The sequence below is a fragment of the Centruroides sculpturatus genome, unplaced genomic scaffold, assembly GCF_000671375.1.
Source record: "Centruroides sculpturatus isolate CEXI.00-Female unplaced genomic scaffold, Cexi_2.0 scaffold991, whole genome shotgun sequence".
Taxonomy (NCBI): domain Eukaryota; kingdom Metazoa; phylum Arthropoda; class Arachnida; order Scorpiones; family Buthidae; genus Centruroides; species Centruroides sculpturatus.
In genome coordinates, this window is record NW_019385208.1 from 250,522 (window position 1) to 268,638 (window position 18,117).

The following is an 18,117-nucleotide window of genomic DNA, read 5'->3' on the forward strand; positions in this document are numbered from 1 at the left end:
ACTAAAACTGCTTAATTTTCCCTCTAGAAGCCTTTAGTATATCTTTTTGTTCAGTTACTGGAACTAATAGCAAATACATTTTCACACCTTTTAATTTCTATAATTCAATTATCTGCTTTTTAGGTTCTAGTTCCTTTTACTTTCCAGATCTGTAAATTAGTTTGAAATTTTATAACTAACAATTACTGAATTTTTGTTTTCTTGTTAAATCCAGTCATCTGTTTCTAATTCTAATTCTAATTTAGCAAAGATAAATTAATGTTGGGAAATAAAGATCATAATTTCTCTTCTATGAAACATTTGATTACTTTTGGCATGATTTTTTCATCTATAGGTAATTTATCTGTTACCATTAGAATGTATGTCCACATTGAAAGAAAATCTAAATGAAATGCTTAATCTTGTTATTCCACCACAATCAAAACATTTTTTTACATCTAAATGGCCTTTATACTTTGTCTAATCATCATAAATTGCTTGCAAACCTAGTTTACAATAAATTTTACCACCACCATTGGATGTCTACAGCTGATTCTTTTGTCTTGTGATTAATAAAGAAACACAAAAGTTGAAATAATTTTATAGTTTCTTTTATCATCTAAGATTGCAAAATTTCTGAAGTCAATGCATAAGTAAAATGTTAAATTTAAATTTCTTTGTGGAGCTGTGGTTTGTTTCCTCAGATAATATATTGTACAATTACCTTTTGGCATCTTTTAACAATTCATTGAAACTGCTAAGTTTATATAACTACTGTAAAATTTTTTATTACTCGTGATATATAATAGAGAGAACTTGTTTTTATTCATCTTTTAATTTAAAATTGTATTTATAAACATTAATAAAAAGTTAAAATATATGACTAACATATTAAAAATATTTAAATAATAACCTTCTGCAACTTGTTGTTCCAATAATCTTGCTGTATTAAGGAGATCTTCACTAATATTTCTTGAATTTTCAGCTCTTTCTGCCACACCTTCGGACTAAAAAATTATTTGTTATTAACATTATTTTATTCAATGTCTGTCTGCTATAAGAAGTAAGGGAAAATTAGAGGACACTAAAGAGATCTATCAGAAGTAACTTTTACAAAAAATCTAAATGTGGACAAAAGTGATTTCCCTAGCAGCAAAAATTGAAACCGATATTTATAATAAATATTTTGGATAATAAACTAGAGGCTAAAAATACTCCTCCTGATAACTTTTGATGGTCAAGTAACATTGCATTATCACTTGGAACAATGATATGCAATGTTACTTGACCATCAAAGGATCAAATCAAATGCACAAAGGACAATGAATCAGAACTGGCAACACTCAAAGCATTAAACTGGTCCTTGAATTGAACAAAGGCACAAGAACATTGTTAATTCATTAGTGTTTCTGTTTTACCATCTTGTTTCTTGAATCTTAACATAAGGCAGGAGCAGAATTATTTTAAATGTAGTTATAGATTATTTCAGGTGTCAATTATCTATATTAGAAAACAAAGACATTTGTCATCTGTTTTTTTTTGTTATAGTATATAAATACTAGAGGGCTTCACTCTCTTATTCCCCAATACAGACAATTTGTAATGTGATGATTCAAGACACAACATCTTTGTTATGTTGCTGAGAAATTTAATAAAAACACATTTTCAGCCATCGTCAGGTAAAACAAATTTGAATATAAATAAATGGAACAAAATTTTAAATACAAATAATTATTTAAAATTTTGTTCCACCTGATGATGACCAATAGATTTGTTGTGTTTTTATTAAATTTCTCGGCAACATAAGGTGTTATGTCTTGAATTACATTTTGCTGAGTTAGTTTATTTGTATATTGTGATGATTCATTGACCCCTAGTGCAGTAATTTTTATTTTTTTGTATGTAACATATATATATCCTGAACATCTTGCTGCACATTATAATTATACATTTAGTGGAAGGGCTGTGCATGAAGTCTTGGCCCTATTGTCGATTGATTTTGAGATCTGCTGGTCTCTGACGGCAGCTGTCATTGTGTTGAATGGTTTGGAATACAGACAGATGTGGAAAGGTCATGGAACTCATGGTATATATTCAAACACATATACACACCATTTATCCCTATGTTGCAGTTTCTATTTATTTTATAACAGCTTAAAATCATCATAACACTTTTTTCCAAGTATTTTGTACACAAAACAGTAGATTAGTTAAGAATTTAAGTTAACAAGATTTTAATTATCTTTTGTATTAATAGTCATTTTTATATAATTATCCAGGATGTAAAATGCAGTTGTCATTTTTCAAAGACGTGGCTGATAGGCATCAATTGGTCAGAGGTATTTTATTTATTAAATCAACAACTAATAGATGTGTAAATGGTGAGTTTTACCTGCCTTTAAATTCCTTATACAGTCAAACCTCTTTCCAACATAATTTGTTCCTAAAACAAATATAAAATGGATTAATTTGTTTTTACCTTTTTAACTGTACTGTATTTCATGCATAGAAATGCCTACAAATGCAATATAATATAATAAATTTTTGTTATTTAATTTGACTTAAGCATCTTAATTGACATTCAAGCATTTGTGTTTAAACATGATTTAAATTCAACTGTGGTACATAGAAAAAAGGGAAGTAGAATTCATGTCATAACATCTAATGATGCAAGGTAATCTCGGCACCAATAATTTCTGAATAACTAGGGCTAGCAATTTTCTTTAATGTAGGAAGTATAGGGAGTAGACCATTTTTGTCTCTCCTAGTAGTTTTTTCGACAACTAAGTTATCGTTAGGCAACTGGTGCAATTTTGAGTTCAAAATTCTGTTTGAAAACTGAGGTTTGACTGTAATATATTATTTTACTTTAATGCTTAAAATTGAAGTTTTATTTTAAAAACTACAATATGAATTGCATGCAAGTTTTATTCTAATTTTTAAAGCAAATGAAATTGTATATTATATATAGATTTAGTGAGTGAAAATGCTGTATGAATTTGCATTACCTTAGTTACAATGTCTTCAAATCTTAATGTAAAATATATTTATCTATAGATTTTTGAAATTTATTTAAAAATTAGTTAAACTTATTAAATGCTACAGGGAATATTGGAGAACAAATATTAACTGCTTTTTGAAGTCTATATTATATACTACATCAAGTGCCTTTGCAAGGTACATCTTTCTTAAGCTCTTCATTCTTCATGTGTGTTTAATCCTCCATTCCAGACCATTGGTCAATTTTTTTACAATGCCTCCTATTGTTACTCACTTTCAAACTCAACCCACTGTCTACTAAATTTATATCCTTTCCATGTACTTAATAATGACTGTAATAATTTACTATTTTTAATGAACGTCTTTTTTAAACTTTCCAAAAATCCATGTCATCCAGTCGATGTTCTCATCCTAACTACTATTTCCTCCTCCTTCCACTTTTCTTTAAAAGTCCTCCTCATTATCTCTGTGTACTTATGTATACTATACATTCTCATGAAGTTCCTAACATCATTTTTCTTATTTCTGTAGTTAAGAAAAGCATTTTAAAGACAAGATTACTTATGACCCAAGAGATCCAAAAGCACTTGGAAATGTTAGGAGTATATAATAAAGACTCCAAAAAAAAACAGTTAAGATATATTTCGTTTAAAGTAAAAACAACTCCACTATCAATGTAATTAACACACATATGTAGTCAGTTTCCTGCTACAGATTGAAGAATTGCAATGAAATCTAAGCAATTAGTACTTGAGTAACAGTTTAATTACTGACTGTGTGATAGTACAAAGAGCATTAAATTTTTTGAAATTTGGAAAAGATGGCACAGAAACATTTCAAATGCTGATAACAGCCTTTAAGGATGCTACCAAATGTTGTTTGAAGGTATCATAGAGACACACAAGTAAAAAAGACATCATTGCTGCTACTCTCCAGTATCTCAGTTCATGCAACATCAATCGGCATGAACAAAATGAAATGTTCAAGTTCACCATTAGTTCTTGTATAGTGATTTGATGATTAACTTCTATTCAAGCAATGATGTCTTAATTACTTTTGTCTGTGGTGAATCATCTTTAGTCAATGTTTTGCCATTTTTAAATCTCCTACATCCCTGGTATACCTTTGTACAAGATAGCCTTTAAGAATGCAGTCATATTTGTAGCATTTGGAACATTTCTGTACTACTTTTTCCAACAAAATTTTGTGTTATTTCAAGTCTGTACATAAATTATATATCTAAATATATAAAATTGCTTGTCCTGACTGACTGAGTCACTGACTGATTCATCATCGCCCAGAGCAAACCGCTGAACCTAGAGGTGAAATTTGGTATACAGTTGGGTACGTCATGAAAACGCACACTAAGAAAGGATTTTTCGAAATTCCCTTGCGGGGGAGAGGATTAAGGCTTAACCGGAAAAATGGCTTCTACTGTGCTATTTTAGTTGCGATTTTTTGTTTTTATCTGCGTTTTAGTAGGATATGCCATGAGAATGCACACTAAGAAGGGATTTTTTGAAATTCCCCCGCAGGGGAGAGGGAGAGGATTTAGTCTTCATCGAGTACTTAGGTGTATTAAATTAATAACATTTCAGACATTGTTATAAATATTTTTATCTATTTCAATTTAAAAAACGTTTGAACTGTTTTAGATTCGAATTTGTTATTGCATATTGGTTCGATTATAGAACGATTGTAATGTTCCAGAAAATTGATCAAATTGAAAATAGTTTGATTATTGGCAATTCTCAGCGGTAGGTGTTATATAACAATTACTATGGTTATTGAAATATTGAATGTAAATGGGGTTTGCTTGCAAAACCTCCGCAGATGAAGTCGCGGGTAACAGCTAATATATATATATCTTCCTAATTGATAATGTTACAATTTATGGTTGGGATTTGAATAATTTTAAGAACACTAACTGAAGAGGGACGTATTGAATCTGAAATGCATTTTAAGTGTTCAGTATAATATGATCATAGAGAGCTGTACCTTTAATGATTAGATTTTGTAATTTACCCCTGTTCACTGGTGTGATAAGACCTCATTTAATGCTGATTTGATATGTGGTCTGCTCAAAATTTGCACCAATTATCGTGACATTGGTTCGTGTTCGGGAATAATTGTATTATATACGAATCAAATCAGCAAAAGGTGGCAATTCATTGTAGCACTGTACTTTCCTTAAATCTGTTTGTTTTGGAAAAAATATAACATCATGGATGCCATAGGCAATATCGACTTTGCTTGGCAAGAATTAACTGATAAATGCATGAATGGAGTGTGGAAGAAGTTATGGCTGAAAGTATTCAAAAATTCTTAACGAGATGAGCCTATCACTGTTGTTAGGTTGACCAAATTGTCAACCTAATCAGTACAGCAGGATATTGAGGAGTTACTGCAGGTTTCTAGTGAAGACCTTAAAGAACTGGCAGAACAAGGAATTCATGTAGAACTGGAAAATAGTGATTCTGAAAACAAAGAGCCTGTTACAGATTTTCTTAGTAAAAGTGAAACCATTGATCCAGATTTTGAAAGGAATGCAATCTATTGCTACTGACATTTACTTAAAGTTATGAAGCTTCATTTGTCTTTCCTTATCACGAAAAACAACAATTTCAGTACAGCCAGGAGCTTCTTCACAAAAAATGAACTTTATATTTCTCTGTGTTATTTAACATATATTATTATACAGATAATTGATTTTCTTTTTGAAACCGTGTCCTGTTTTATATTTGTGGCGTAGTAAACACTAGTATTGTGTTTTATTCCAAACACACATGGCAGATTTTCCATCAAATTCCTTTATTAGTTGAGTTGACTCAACTAATAAAGGAATTTGATGGAAAATCTGCCATGTGTCTTTGGAATAAAACACAATACTAGTGTTTACTACGCCACAATTATACAGATAACTTAAAATGACCTCGTTTATCACTAAAGTAAAATCTGTTTATTTTTGGTCACATGTTCCCCTTTCCCCCGCATTAAGTAGGTCTTACTGTAAGTATATATATATAAATTGATATAGACTTGAAATAAAATTTGTTATGTTAAAGTTATGCAGTCATTAATCAACTGTTATTCAAATACTAATGGACAAATTACTGCAAAACTTGAGCAGTCTATAGTAGGATGTTGATCCAAGTTCCCAAAGCTTTTGATCATAATGTGTAAGAAATAAATAAATAACCTTAATTCCAGCTTCATCAGCTGCTCTTAATGCATCCTTTGCAGCTTCCTCAGCATCATCGATGGCTAAAATAATATCTTGGTAAACAGTTGCAGCTTTCACTGCTCCTTCTGAACTATTTCTTGTGTCTGCCAATAAACTGAAATAGAAAATTTTCATATTAAAAGTATTCCTTCTAGTTTATCTGTAACTGTGTAATTTAACGTTCAAAATTCAAAACCTTTAACATTTCAAGTCTATGTAATGAATATTGTTATGTGAGGGCAGTCAACTTAGAAATGCTTTAGTATATATTAGATTTTTATATATATTACAAATGGCATGATAAAAACTGATTATCCCTGTGCATTTTAATTTATCAAATCTCAATCTTATCCTATTTATCTGCTTAAAAAGGGAATTGGCTATTATTAGAGTGTTTAAGTTTATTAATAAGCTAACCTTTTAATGTAGCAATGGACCAAACTGATTTGGAAATCAAAAAAGATAGTGTGATAATGGTGCCATATCCTATTTCACTAGCAAATAGCAATAAGATTAGTATTTCTTAATTTGTGCATGATTTACAAAAATTGCAATGTTTTTAGACATTTTTTACAGTTTGTTCTTATAATCAGCAAAACAATACAAATTTGACAATTAATTATTATAAATTTTTTAGTAGTAAATCAAGTTCAGTTATGAGCAAACTTTTTGTTTTATTACTAATTTTCAAACTGTGATCAACAAATTTACTCAAGACATTAATTGAAATTGTTCAGTTTTATTATAATCACATTTGTCAATAGTTCTATTATTAATACTTTCATTATGCAACTTTGATTCCATACAAGAATCTGTTTCACTTTACCAAAAGTCTGAATGATTATAATATGCATTTTGATCATTTTTTATAGCTATAAAACTCTAAATTATTTTAATGAAGTTACCTGTCCAAGAGTAAAGCTTGTTTAGCAAGATCTTCTGCATACAACTTTGCTTCCTCAACTTGTGGTCTTAATTCTTCTAATTCTATTTCTAAGTCTTCTAAATTGTTTGCTAATTCCCTTCCTGATATAAGCATGCTTTCAAAATCTCTTTCAAAATTCTATTTACAAGAGGGATAATCAATTATAAAAAAACTTAAATTTAATATTCTGTAAAAAATATAATAATTTACATCAAAGTTATTCTCTGCGTCATTCAATAACTTCTCTGCTTTTTCAAGAAGATCTAGTGCCTTATCAAGTAATTCTTCTATCATTTCTGATTTTTCTCCTATTTTATTCACTGTTTCCTAGAAAAAACAAAGAACCAAATACTTCATCAAAAAAGCCACTTTTATTATTGACAATGCTTAATGAATTTTTATTTCTATGCTATTGTAGAATTTAATGATTGAAAAAATTTCATATATAAATTTGAAGCCTTCTAAAGTTTAATTTAAAAAATCCAGCAATGCTTGATTGTCAAAACTTTCATAATCATTCATTCAACAGTACAAAAATATGTAATGACATATTATATTTGGAACACTATAATAAACTCTGCTTGCTAGCCAATGAATCTTTTATATTAAGATTTTCTTGTAATTATAAATGGCCATAAAATATACTTGCTTTAATTATTATTTGCTTATGACTTACCAATGTTGGTATATTTTTGATATACTCAGCATTTTTCCTATAATCGTCAGTAAGTTTATTGGCTTCGTTTGCATTGTCTATGTAATTAGTAACAAAATTTTCCAATTGTTTTACTCTTTCCTTCAGTTTATCCAAATCTGCTTTATTCAACAACATTGGAATTTGAAAATCCTTTACTTGTTCAAGCACTGAAAAAATTTAAATAAATGAAATTAATTTTCAAAAATATTCTTAGAAGCTTTTGAAGATTATGATACAAAGAATAAAATTTTATTACGCATATCAATTAGCTACTTCATGATGTAATCACTGTAAATTCAGGCACTTCTCATAGAATGGGATGAGTTCTTTTTCAAAGTTGTTGCCACCCAGGAGATAACTTCATAAATGTACTGTGAAATTTTGAAAAAACTACCCAGAGTCTTTCAAACAAAGGAATGTTGACATTAGGCATTGTGTTACTGCATGATAATGCAGAACCCCACACACAGCTGTTGCCACAAAAAATTACCTGCAACTTGTGGGGTTCCTACTCAAATTTTTGTTTTAAATTCCATGACTTCCCAACCCTCACGGTACAGCACATTGACAAAATAAAATAGCATTTGACTTTTTTTTTATAATTGCTGAATTATTAAAATTAAAAATAAAATGTTTTAATTTAATAAAATAGATTTATGGTGGTGGATTAATAACAGAATAAACTATATTTACTAAATTTCCTGAACTTTTAATATTAACCTTTTGATATTCCCTCATTATACTTAATATCTTGTTTTCTCCTGGGGAAATAAATCAGAAAATTAAAATTGATTATGTAACAAAACAATTTATTTTTTGAGAAATTTGTAAGAAACAGTGAATATATTTTTAAAATATTCATAATACTGCTGTTAAAATTCTGTATATTATATCTATATTTGGGACTTGGTTTGATCCTCTGGCATTTTGCAATGCTTTTGTCCCTGTTACATTTTATAATCCTTCACATAAACAATCAATATTAGTGCAGATTAATTGTATAAACATTACAAGGTCTGATTTTGAGTATTTTTTTAAACTGTAACAGTATGTATTTTATTATTCTGTTGTGTTGTAAGACATCTAAAATTGTAAATGTCATCAGCCAAAGTTATATTTTAATTTTTACATCAAAATTAACTCATTTGATATGGTTTGCAAAGTTTAAAGAACTGCTTATGAACTTGGTCTTTTAGGTATAGTATCAAAAGATAAAAAATAAAAATTGATGAATAGCACTTGTACATTCTTTACATTTCTATTATACATACCTCATACATTATTATTAACTACAAGTCTTTAGATTTGTGAAGAAAACCTGAAAAACTTCATGTGGCCAGCTCATTGGTGCAAACCTGCAACCAACTACCAGTGTTTTATCCACTAAGCACATAAGGTAACCAGAATTAATTACCAGGGTCCAGACCCTACTTGTGTTATTTTAAAATTTCAAGTACAGTAGATCCACCTATAAAACCGTTTCCTATAGTTATGATTCCTATAAAAATTGTGGCATTATCCGTAAACAACGGTAAAAATAACTCCTATAATACGTAAAACGTCATCGGGCAGCCGAACTACTTACCCGCCGTCCGTAGCGCCACGCTACGGAGAGATTTCTATCGTCTGGACAGTATTATATAAATTATATATAAATTAGGTACTGTACATATAATTATATATTAATTATATATAAATTAGGTACTGTATATATAATTATATATTAACTTAATTTATTGTAACTTTATTATAATTAAATATATATTTTTCGCCGTCTAGCGTCACGCTACGGCGAGTTAGGCGACCTATCGTCTGTCCAGTACTGTAATTTTATACATTTCTTGTGAAAGAAACATTTCTTATTTAACGGCCATAAAAATTATTTATATTAAGGATGTCTCCAAAGGTCAACGAAGTTTTCGCAGAAAAATAATATCAGAAATCGCGGCCGCGGTTTGATGCGCTGTTCCGCGACGAAACCAAGCTTTAGCAACGGGCGTAGTCGAACGGTACACACTCGGTAAGCAATCCTACAATTTTTTGTTTATAACGTAGTTTATACGGATTATTTTCAAAAAAATATACGTATTTTGGAAATGTTGAGTCGAATTAGTCTAGAATCGATTAATTTTATGAAAGAAAACCTTTCAAACAGCCGTAGTCCGTAAACTATGATTCCTACAAAATTGATTCATAAAGAACGGAACGTATCTACCGTCTTATAGGGGGATCTACTGTAATTTCAATGTTTTAGTGATAATATGAAAAATTACATACATTTATTAAATTCAAGTTAGTATTTAACTTTAACTAAATAATGTAAACACTCCTATTTTAACTAATTAAATTAAAAGTTAGACAAAATAGTTATGGTGGGAAAGTAATTTCAATAATACAAAAAATTTTCCTTTTTTAAAATATTTTTTGGTGTTTATCCTTAACTGAAATTTTTAGTGTCAAAATAAATTTACTATTTTTGGATGCCAAAAAGTCCATTATTTAGCACTGAATTCAATTTTATTTCTGTTAATCAACATATTGCATCAAGTTTATAATTGTATATGCTATCCTATGATGATGAAAACATTCTTTTAATATAAACTGATAAATATTTTAGTGTTGCATGATAACTTATGATAAATCATACATATAATTAAATAGGCTTAATTTGAATTTTTCAAACTATGTAATAATAATTATTAATTAGTTCATAAATTCTGGATTTATTTTGTGTGCAATAATTTTTGGGTCCTGAAAATATTCTGCATGTCTTTTCATAAGTTGCATTGTACCACATTACTTCTTGCTGCCTGCAGATGGCTACACTTGGTCTATCTTATTGTGAGCCAAGAAAATTATAAAGGCAGTCAAGGAGACAAATTCCCTGACTTTCCCAGTGCATAGGAACCCCTGAACCATCCACATAGCCCAGATCTTACTCCCGGATGAATGTCTGACAGACAGCGTAAACAATTGACTCAGCTCCCAAGTGGCAGCTTCTTTGATGAGGAGATATAGAAACTCAGCCCAAGCTACAATAAGTGCCTGAATTTACGGTGCGATTACATCAAGAAGTAGCCTCAACATGTAACAAATTTTTGTACATAATAAAATTTTCTTCCTTTCTCTAATTGCTCACTGGAGATTATTACTATGAGGGCTACTTGGAAATATCTTAATATTAAACCTATGACTTTCCTGAAAATTCTCTCTCATTAGGCTAACTTAGGAGTTTTGTTCTACAAGATTATCACTAATTATACGTAAAAAATATGAATTTAAGAATTATTGTATAAGAAAAAATAAAAAAATTTACATTCTCTTGCTAATTCTGATTCTTCTTCAGTAACTTTTCTCTGTTCCGAAAAATCTCTAGTTTTCAATTCATCCAATATTCTTTCCGCTTCTGTAATCAGAAGGTCTGTACTTGGTCCCACCGAACCAGTAAGACCCTCTGCCAACTCCTTCAATTCTTTAACTAATTCTAAAATTTAAATGAAATTAACCATTCAAATTTTTTTCATAACAGGAAATTATGCATCAAATAGTATTTATTTAATCTTACATTATTCTTTATGAAATAAATCTATATTTGGGACTTGGTTTGATCCTCTGGCATTTTGCAATGCTTTTGTCCCTGTTACATTTTATAATCCTTCACATAAACAATCAATATTAGTGCAGATTAATTGTATAAACATTACAAGGTCTGATTTTGAGTATTTTTTTAAACTGTAACAGTATNAACCATTCAAATTTTTTTCATAACAGGAAATTATGCATCAAATAGTATTTATTTAATCTTACATTATTCTTTATGAAATAAAAAAAAACAGCAACACTAATATAATTAAGGCTATTATAGCATGAACAAGCTAAAGTACCTGGTGTTATCCAGAGAATATAATAAAGATTACAAAATTGGATAATGACATATATAGAAAATCTAGCTGGGTGATCACTAAATGTGTGTTATTACAACACTACATGTGTAACTATACACATGGTTTGCTGAAGGAATGATAGTAACTTACAGAAATCTGGGAAGTAGGAGATGGAAGAGATTTGAACTCAGAATCCAAAATACATTTGTATGCATAAGTGAAATTAGCATGTCCATTCTTTCCAATCAGTTCCAGAAAAGCAGGGAATTGAGCATTAGTGAAAGTAGTAATACAGAAAGAAAAGGAATAATTTGATCTACATTTGATAAAGGACTTTTATAACAAGCTTAAAAGAACCTATTTGTTAGGAATGTGGCTGTCACATGTTAAAAAGATCTCCTGAAAGATAGAATGCGATGTACACTGACACTGTTTATTTTTTCTAGTTGCCTGTGACCCTCCAAATTATTGCTATTTTTCTAACATGTAGTGTGTCTGTAGCTCTTCGTAGAATAAAGACATATAGAAGTTTCATCTGTCTCTCATTTACATCCTTGCTGGTTCAGTTTATCCAACTTCACTAACAAAAGGTTATGGGCCCAGGAATGTCTTCCCAGTAACCCAGGACAGTAATAGTTTTTTGTTCGGTTTGATACTGGATTTATATGAGATTTGGTGGGATCCAAAAGACAATGTGTGAGATGGAAAATTTACATGGAGATATCTTCACAAAGAAAGGGTTTGTCAACTTCCAAAAACTGGATGGTTCATCCAATTTGTCATCATGGCAATTCAACGTGAAAATGCTCTTGATGAAGGAAGATCCGTGGGCAGCGATTGAGACGCCGATAACAGATTGAGATCGAAGGGCATTAGGATCGATAGCCCTGACAGTTGGGGACCATGTTAAAGTTGTACAAGTGCAAAGGAAGCATGGGATACAATAGCAAATCTCTACAAAGATAAGAGTATTCTGAAAAGGTTGCAAATAAAAAGGGAACTTTACTCCATGGATTTTAACACATGTTCAGGTATGGCTGCTTATATTAGCAAAATACAAACCCTCGTTGACCAGTTGAGGAAAATTGGTTGTATAATTGATGATCAGAAGCATACCGAATTATTATTGATGCGCTTACCGGAGGAATATGATAGTTTAGTGACCAATTTAGCGATTGCCACAGATGTAAAATTAACCTCAGTTGCAGTTAAAACTAAACTGTTGCAACTTGCTGCCAGAAAAAATGAATGCAGTAGTACTAATGAGTCAAAAGTGTTTAGTGCAACAAGAAACCGTTTCAATAGATGAGGCACTGGTATAAAACAAAAATATGACGATACAAGAATCTTTAACGGAAAATGCTTCAAGTGCAACAAATATGGACATAGATCATCGCAATGTTACAGTGAAACAAATCCGAATCAGAAAAATTGAATAATGCTATGTTCAATTGCAAGAAAAAAAGTGTTAACACACACAACTCTGACTGGATAATTGACAGTGGTAGTGCTCATCATTTAAGTTATGCTCGTGAGCTTTTCGTAAAGTTTAGACCTGCCAATCATGTGATATATGTGGCAAACGATTCAACTTTGAGAGTCGCAGGTGAAGGTGATATATCCTTGTGCTTAAATGCGAAAGGTGTACCTTTTAATTGTATACTAAAAGATGTTTGGTATGTGCCAAAAGCAACAGTCAATCTGCTATCAGTAAGCCATCTTACCAAGAGAGGCTTGAGTACTTATTTCTATGGAAGTATAAATGTGTCATCAAAAAGGGCAAACTTATGTATGCCACAGCAAAGAAGATAAATCATTTGTATTTACTGGATACGTATAAAAACATTGTTAATGTAGCTAGTCATCAGAGTAAATATTGGTTATGGCACAAACGAATGGGACATCCAAGTGAAGCTACAATGAAGCATATATTAAAGGAGAAACCAAACAGCATCGACTACAAAACAGTATCAAATGAAACTTGTGATGTGTGTATTAAAGGCAAAAGTCAATGCCAGCCGTTAACGGTCAAAGAAAAAAATCAAGAAACAAAAGGTCTGTTAGAGCTTGTACATAGTGACGTATGTGGCCCTATGGGAGTGACATCACTTGGAGGTGTGAAATATTTGCTGACCTTCATTGACGATTATTCTGGATGGATTCATGTATATCTCATAAAACACAAAAGCGAAGTACTTAATTGTTTTATAAACTATAAAAGATTGGTAGAAAAGCAAACAAATAAAAAGCTTGCAAACTGATAACGGCAGTGAATATGTGAGTAGCCAATTTAAAAGCTTTTTGAGTAAAAATGGAATAATTCACCAACTAACTTCCCCGTACTCACCGCAGCAGAACAGAAAATCTGAGCGGATGAATAGAACTTTGTTAGAAAAGGCCTGCTGCATGTTACTAGAAGCTAATATTTCACCAGAGTACTGGGGAGAAAGTATCTTAACAGCAGCTTACATCGTGAATCAAATTCCACAAAAGAATAGAAATATTCCATATGAGAAATGGTTTAACCGAAAAGTGAGTTAGAGACATCTTAGAGTATTTGGATGCACAGCTTATGTACACATCCATAAGATGCAACAAAAGCATAAGTTTCAAGCACGAGCACAAAAATGCATCTTTCTTGGTTACTCGTCCACCATGAAAGTTTACAGACTGTATGATCTGAGCAACAAGTCCATTGTGATATCAAGAGACGTAAATGTCTCTTGATATCACAATGGACTTGTTGCTCAAGAATTGATGAAATGTCAAGAAGATATACATTTGACAGGAAACTGATAGAAACTGTCCATGTATTCCCCATCTCTAATTCAGATGACCAGAAAAAGTTCAACAAAAGATGAACATCAAAGGTCAGCGGGGGCTGATTCCAATTGTGAGGACATGGTTGATGAATCTGAAGAGCATGAGCAAAATCAAGAGCAGAACCATTCATCTGTCCCTACAAGTGCTCGATTAAGAAGAAATGTTAGACCACCACAAAGATACGGAAATCCAATTGTTTATGCGGTAGGTCAAGTGCCTTTTTCATATATGCAGGCAATTAAGAATGCAAATTCTAAAGATTGGATTAATGCAATGAAAACTGAGTTAAAGGCAATTGAAGATCAAAAGGTATGGACATTATGTAAATTGCCCAGTAATAAGAGAGCAATAAAAACTAAATGGGTTTTTACAAAGAAGGAATTAGAAGGGAAAAGTAAATTCAAAGCTAGGTTAGTGGAGTAGATTTTGGGGAAACATATGCATTGACCACTAGGAGCACAACTATTAGGATGCTATTTGCATTAGCTGCAATGAAAAACCTAGAACTCAGGGACAGTTTGATTTCGAGACAGCTTTTCTTAATGGAGAGTTGCATGACAAAACCTATGTAATACAACCAAAGGTTTCAGCATAGAAGGGAAAGAAAACTGGGTTTATAAATTGCATAGAGCATTATACAGATTAAAACAATCAGGGCAATGTGTGGCAACAAACAATAAAAGAAAAATTGATGCAGATAAAATTGAAAAGGTCAAGCTCTGATGACTGTTTATATTATAGGGCTGAAGGTACAAAAACTTTATTACTGCTGATTCATGTAGATGATGATATTATAGCTCATAATAATGATAAATGGGTAGACGAAATTAAGCAGAGATTGATAGAATCATTCAAACTAAAAGACTTGGGTTCTCCAAAGTCATTGTTAGGGATAGAAATTAGAAAGGATAACAACTCAGGTACAATTACACTAAGCCAGCAGAAATACATTCATGAAATTTTAGAACGTTTTTTTATGGATAAATGTAATGCAGTGTCAACTCTGTGCGACTCTAGCTTAAAACTTAAGAAACCTGAGGTGATTGCCTGCTGAGTATTCTCGACATCAACTCAGAATCTATCGGATGTTTGATGTATGAGATAACCTCGTGAGCTGGTCAAGCTGTAAACAAACTACTGTTAGCCTTTCAACGTGCGAAGCAGAAAATGTATCAATTACTGACGCTAGTAAGGAAGCAATTTGGATTAACTCGCTATTAAGAGAATTGCTATCAAGCAAACTTAAAACAAAAACGATTTGTATATTTTTTTGATAATCAAGCAGCAATATGTTTGGCCAATGGGGAAGGCTCTCACAAAAGGGCAAAGCATATTGACGTAAAATTACATTTTATAAAAGACCTCGTCAGTGAAGGTAAAATAAAACTAAAACATATCTCGACTGAAAATATTGTCATTGTGTTGCAGATGTATTGACAAAGGCACTTGGTCCTATTAAACACAAGAAATGTTGTAAACTATTGGGTCTTAATATTCGATAATGTTAACAGTTGTTGTTGAAAGACCTTTGGCCACGCAACAGCCAAGTGGGGGATTGTTAGGAATGTGGCTGTCATGTGTTAAAAAGTTTATCTCCTGAAAGATAGAATGTGATGTATAGTGACACTGTTTATTTTTTCTAGTTGCCTGTGACCCTCTGAATTATTGCTATATTTCTAATATGTACTGTGTCTGTAGCTCTTTGTAGAATAAAGACATATAGAAGTTGCATCCATCTCTTGTTTACATCCTTGCTGGCTCAGTTTATCCAACTTCACCAACAAAAATTAATAACACTATTTACCAGACTAAATTAAAATAAGTTAATGAAAAGCAAAGGATCTCTTCTGATTCCTTCAATATTATATATGTTTTTTCCAATTCTAAGATATACAAAGATGGATACCCCATCCAATCAGTAGAGGAGGATAGAAGATCGTAATTAGCACAAAAGAAGCTTTAATGAATAACAAATTATTAAATGAATAGTTAAGTTCTCTTTACTTCAGATATAAAAGGAAAATGAAGGATTCTTGAAAGTCTGTGTCTGAATTATTTGGAGCTAAGACAGTTTGCAGGTACAAATCTACAAACAATTATATTAAAGTAGTCTACAATTTTTGATATGTGAAGGAATGGAAAAGAAAATAAGAATTAAAGTCAGACTATTATACCATTTGTATGTTCTTATAGCGATCAGAAGGAGATAATCTTATATATCTTAGGATGCAGCTATTATCATCACTGAAGAATAGAAATGATTTCATGAATGTTATAAATATGCATTAGATTCTTTAGGTTTGGGCATTAAGAAACCAATAACTTATACATCAACTGTTACGTTTAACGGATTTGATGTTTAAAATTATAACAGAATCAGGATATGATTGACACTGTTTCACTATTAAATAGATGCAATATAGTAGTCATTTCAGCATAAATTAAGACAAATTTACCTTCAGCTTTCCATGCAGCTTCGTGGATAAGTTTCTCTACTTCTAAAGCTGTTTTTCTTGTATTATCTGCTTCTGTTGCAAGTTTATGGGATTCATCTAAGCTTTCACTTGTCTGAAATATTTAATAGAAAAACATAACTTTTTTAATAGTTTGAATCAAAATTGCTTAAAATGGATTAAACAAAATTTCTTTTATAATGAACCAAATATTAAAATATATCTCACCTTTAGGTCAAGGACCTTTGCTGTAAGTTCAATGCTTTCACTCTCAGTTAACAACGGCGTCAAATCAATTTCAGAACGATTGAAAGCATTCACTTTGGGCTGAAATACAAAAATAATTTTACTAATTTACTGATGAAAGATTTCAGGAGAGTTAGGTACACCTAAACATACACAACACAAAGGTAACAGGGTAATGGTACAAAGATGGTGTTGACATCTGATGGCAGTGATATAGCATCATTTTTTGTGAGGGTGAAGAAATGGACAACCAAGAAATAAGAACAGGGAGAATTTCTCCACTTGTAGATTGTGGGGAAGCTGCAACAAGTTTAGGAGTGAATGTCTCTAGGAAATGGGGATCTGGGGGATCTGAGGGATCCCACATTGGAGAAAATTTTAACAAAGGAAAAGATATCATTTATTAACATTCATTCATTTTATCAATAAGTTCCACTCTCAGAGGAATTTTGGGATGTACTGATACTTGTCATTCATACATGTGTCCTGCAGGGTTGCTTGTAGTTAAGATTGAATTGGATTGGATAAACCAGTGCAATACTTGAGTGATCTGTTAGGGGGGTTCCTTCCTGGAAGATTTTCTATAGAAAACTAGCCCTTGTTTAGATGTTACACATATCAAGAAAACCCAAAAAAACTTCATATGGCCAGAATATTGGTGAGGCATAAACCTGCAATGGACTATCACATTTGATGGTTTTATTCACTCGGCCAATGATTGATGCTTGAGAACTTAAAAAAACTAAAATTGCAAAGACTCAAAGCTACATCAAGTAGCTCCACTGCCTAGTGTTTGATCCATTCTGCTATTGCCATTACAAGAAGTGAAACTTCCAAAGACTTATTAGCTAAACACTCAATTTTCAGAGGCCTATTTTTCTGAAACA

The 18,117-nt window shown here is 31.3% G+C and overlaps 1 protein-coding gene and 1 long non-coding RNA gene across 3 annotated transcripts in view; one reads left to right on the forward strand and one right to left on the reverse strand.

Annotated features, from left to right (window-relative positions):
* The window catches only part of LOC111636132, an 83,375-nt gene that overhangs the window by 62,293 nt on the left and 2,965 nt on the right, over positions 1–18,117 (forward strand). For both annotated transcript variants that reach the window (XR_002758488.1, XR_002758489.1), the window contains one exon: positions 2,259–2,360. This is a non-coding gene — a long non-coding RNA (uncharacterized LOC111636132). The remainder of the gene's footprint in view (positions 1–2,258; positions 2,361–18,117) is intronic.
* The window catches only part of LOC111636130 (laminin subunit alpha-like), a 111,944-nt gene that overhangs the window by 49,523 nt on the left and 44,304 nt on the right, over positions 1–18,117 (reverse strand). The window contains exons 26-33 of the mRNA XM_023381308.1: positions 17,213–17,311; positions 16,988–17,099; positions 11,141–11,308; positions 7,804–7,991; positions 7,338–7,454; positions 7,108–7,265; positions 6,179–6,317; positions 893–986 (exon numbers count right to left, since the gene is read on the reverse strand). Coding sequence (XP_023237076.1) covers positions 893–986; positions 6,179–6,317; positions 7,108–7,265; positions 7,338–7,454; positions 7,804–7,991; positions 11,141–11,308; positions 16,988–17,099; positions 17,213–17,311 — 1,075 coding nt within the window. The remainder of the gene's footprint in view (positions 1–892; positions 987–6,178; positions 6,318–7,107; positions 7,266–7,337; positions 7,455–7,803; positions 7,992–11,140; positions 11,309–16,987; positions 17,100–17,212; positions 17,312–18,117) is intronic.